General features: G+C 42.1%; 1 protein-coding gene across 1 annotated transcript; it reads right to left on the reverse strand.

Moving 5' to 3' along the window:
- Positions 1-1,279: 1,279 nt before the first annotated feature.
- LOC131225667 (probable calcium-binding protein CML23) lies at positions 1,280-2,276 on the reverse strand. The gene is made up of 2 exons (XM_058221232.1): positions 1,421-2,276; positions 1,280-1,379 (listed from the first exon to the last, which is right to left on the reverse strand). Exon 1 carries the CDS (start codon positions 2,098-2,100, stop codon positions 1,579-1,581), a length of 522 nt encoding a protein of 173 aa, XP_058077215.1. The 5' UTR covers positions 2,101-2,276; the 3' UTR covers positions 1,280-1,379; positions 1,421-1,578.
- Positions 2,277-4,171: the final 1,895 nt, after the last annotated feature.

Consider the following 4,171-nt stretch of genomic DNA (forward strand, 5'->3'; position numbering starts at 1 on the left):
TGCCGCATAGGCTCGAAGTCGATTCGAACTGGCCCGATCTGCTGACTGAACGAGTCGAGCTAGCCAGTTAGGCTTGAAGACCAAGCCAAGCTGAGTTCAAGCTGGGGCCAGCTAGTGGCCTAGCCGAGTTCAATTATGGGGTTAGCTAGTACCCAAGCCGAGTCGAGTTGAGCTGTGCCAAGCTCGATGTGGTTTGATTCGTGTAAACTCTAGATGTTATCACATCCCCCAACTGGCATTTTTTTAGTCCCAACAAAATATAAGAGAAATTTTGAATTCAATAACAATTCTGAAAAGGAACCAATTATGTGATCTTAAATAATCACAACCTAAACCAATCTAGAGAGAACCGAATCAAATATACTATTCACCTAAATTTTAGTAATGTAATAAATAATTTGATTAAACTCAAGTAATGATCATATAATTGAATATTTTTCAACAATGATTTTCAAGTCGAGTTGAGCTGTGCCAAGCTTGACGTGGTTTGACTCGTGTAAACTCTAGATGTTATTACATCCCCCAACTAGCATTTTTTTAGTCCCAACAAAACATAAGAGAAATTCTGAATTCAAAAACAATTCTGAAAAGGAACCAATTATGTGATCTTAAATAATCACAACCTAAACCAATATAGAGAGAACCAAATCAAATATACTATTCACCTAAATTTTAGTAATTTAATAAATAATTTGATTAAACTCAAGTAATGATCATATAATTGAATATTTTTCCACAATGATTGTCATGAATGTATTATATAATCGGGACTTGACAACACCACAAATCCCAATATTTTACTACTTTCATAACTATATTAATAATCAAAGAAATGAACAATCTTGCAGTTTTTCAGTTAAATCACATTACCAAAATCGAAACCGAAAAAAAAGGACAACAACTTGCCTTAGAATGACAGGAAAAAACGGATGGATGGCGTGGATACATGATACATATTTCAAGGTGGGCCCCACGGTAACCCCACGGTAAGGGCCGCACCGTCTCAGGTGTGGCCTGGGTCTCACCTAATCCTCTCTCGATTGTATGACAGTCTGGGTACCCTTCACATTGTACATGTACAGAGCTTTCGGATCGGAGATCATATTGCTCACCACTCATACGGGCCCGTTTAGGGCTGTTTTGGCGGATACCTGTATCGCCCTGTTTCGGGCTAATACGGGCTGCTTGCCAGTTTCAGATGATACTTAAACCTTGAATCAAATATCAAACACCTTTAAGTAATGGAAGAGAAAAGAAGAAGAAGAAGAACTGTCATCCATTCATCAAAGAGTATATCCAATTCAGATATCAATGGCAATGTTTGTATTGGAAACCACGCAAACGATCGGATCATCATCCACAAAAAGAAAGAAATCAACCTGCCAATCGAGTCATCATGCACAAAAAGAAAGAAATCAACCTGCCAATCGAGTCATCATCCATAAAAAGAAAAGAAATCAAGCCAGATGAAAGAAAGAAATCAAGCCAGATGAAAGAAAGAAATCAAGCAGATGATCGAGCCATCATCCACAAAAAGAAAGAAATCAAGAAGACAATCGGGCTACAAAAAGAAAGAAATCAAGTAGCCGACTGGGTCATCATCCGCAAAAACTCATCGAAATTCACAGCCCCGTCGCCATTCTGATCAATGCCCTTAATCATCTGCTGACAATCGTTCAATGACGCCTTCTCCCCGATCGCTAGCATAACATGGTGCAGCTCTTCCGCCGAAATCAGCCCGTTCTTGTCATGATCAAACAAATCAAAGGCGTTCCTCAAATCTTCCAGACACTTGCTAGAATCCTTTTCCGCCACATTGACAGACAAGAACTCTTCCAAGCTAATGTACCCATCTCCGTCCAAGTCGGCCGCTCTCACCATGGATTCGGCCTCCTCGACGGGGTCCGAGCTGCCAAAGGAACGAAGCATCGATTCCAGTTCTGCCGACGAGATCTTCCCATCTCCGTTCGAATCGTATTTGTCGAAGACGAGGCGCAGATCGCCGGAGCGGTGGATTTGGAGGGCGAGGGGGGCCAACGATGACGGAAGGGTTGAGGAATCCTGCGAGGAAATCGAGTTCTTGGAAGACGATTTCTTCATGTTGAGATCGAAATCGGCAAAGACTCAACAACTGAGAATCGGGAAATCCCCGGGTTCTGGAAACCTCTACAAATCTCTCGGCACGAACGAAGCAGATTTTGAATGCTCTGGAATTTGGAGAATGAGGAGAGGCCTTTTTATAGATTTTGGAGCGCGGAAACCCTTTGGTAAGAATCTACTGCGACGGGAATCTAGGTGGGGCCCACCTTTATGTATGAGAAATCCATCCCGTTCATCCGTTTCGCCATATTATGTTTGGGCATGGCCCGAAAATAAGGCAGATTTAAACTGAAGTGAGCTGCACTAAAGGAAACAGTAACGATTGAACGATCATTACCGAAATATTTTTGGGACAAAGAAGCTTTCGATCAGGCTAATATTTTCGTATTTTTAGTTGATTCCAGTGGGCTATGAACGGTATGGATGGCATATAAAAATCACGGTAGATTCAGGGAAGTTTCAACGGTAGGCATTTACCTGCCCACAACCGGTTGATAATGTCACAAAGATATTAACGAAGGGATTATAACTAACAGCTCGATCCAAAACTTTTGTGACCATCCGGATGTTTTTAATGGCCTATCATCATTGCTTCCTGTGGTGTGATCAACCTGAGATTTAGATCTGCTTAAGTCTTGGGATCATGCCCTAAAATGAGCTATGAGATTTGGATCTGCTTAAGTCCTGGGATCATGCCCTAAAATGAGCTATGAAAATGGATGGACTGTGTGGATGTAAGGAGCATACATCACAGTGGCCCCACAGGGATCCACCGACCTTGTTGTATACGGGGATTCACCGAAGCCGCGCCCGCCGCGTATTATTTCAGGAAAGCTGGGAAACTAATAGGACGTGGACACCTGTGTGTCATGTAGAACGCGTGGGAGATATTTCCGTTGTGGCTCACTGTAAATGTGACCCGTGAGACTCGCTCTGGAGGGTTCTGGTTCGGCCACGTTTATAGACTGCACTGCTCCAGGGAGGGGATTCAGTGAGGTCGGTGTGACCGTGGGCACACCTTGATGGACGCGGATTGCGTCCTACCCTCCGTCCGGGCGGGGCTCCGTGGGGCCCACCATGATGTAAGTGTTTTATCCACGCCGTTTAACGATTTTTTCAGAAAATTTTAATATGTGAACCAAAAAATGAGGCAGGTACAAGGCTTGAGTGGACCACAAGGTAGGAATTGAACGTCCACCATTAAAAGCTTCTTGGGAGCTGGAGAAGTTTCGGATCAAGTTGATATTCGTGTTTAATATGTGAACCAAAAAATGAGGCAGGTCCAAGGCTTGAGTGGACCACAAAGTACGGATTGAACGCCCATCATTAAAAGCTTCTTGGGAGCTGGAGAAGTTCCGGATCAAGCTGATATTTGTGTTTTCACTTCATCCACGTCTACATGACCTTATGAATGGGTTTTATGGTAAAAAAACACATCACGTGGGGCCTTAGAAAGGTTTCAATGGTGGGTGTCATATCAGTGCAGGTTCCTTTGTTGTGGTCCACTCAAGCCTTGGACTTGCCTCGTTTTTTAGTTCACATACCAAATTTATCTGAAAAAATTGTTGAACGGCGTGGATAAAACACTTACATCACGATGGGCCCCACAGAGCCCCGCCCGGATGGATTATCGTCTGTGCAGGGGTAGGACGCAATCTACGTCCCACCTTGATATATGTGTTGTTTATCTGCTCCGTTCATCCGTTTTTTCAGCTTATTTAGGAGATTCATATGTTTTTATCAGCTTAATAGATGTAGGGATGGACGTGATGATGTCGAGCACTGTCTTCCTTGGGATAACTATTCTGAATCTACTGAAATTTCGTAGACTCCTTGTAGTTATACCTCAAATCCATGAGAAAAATAAGAAAATAAATATAATTTAAAATTCATAATAAATTAATTGATGATTAAAAAAAAAGAAGTTTACAACCTCTTAAACGGTGACATGAATCTTAGGAAGAAGTTTGGAAATCAAACTACAACTAAAACTCTCACAAATCGTGACTTACTATAAATAGTAAATTTACTATTTATAGATTGTCATGATGTCTACTAGACATCATGGTTC

The sequence above is a fragment of the Magnolia sinica genome, chromosome 14 (assembly GCF_029962835.1).
Source record: "Magnolia sinica isolate HGM2019 chromosome 14, MsV1, whole genome shotgun sequence".
NCBI classification, from domain to species: domain Eukaryota; kingdom Viridiplantae; phylum Streptophyta; class Magnoliopsida; order Magnoliales; family Magnoliaceae; genus Magnolia; species Magnolia sinica.

Coding starts and splice junctions, on each gene's coding strand:
- LOC131225667 (XM_058221232.1), bottom strand. CDS start 2,100: ATGAAGAAATCGTCTTCCAAGAACTCGATTTCCTCGCAGGATTCCTCA.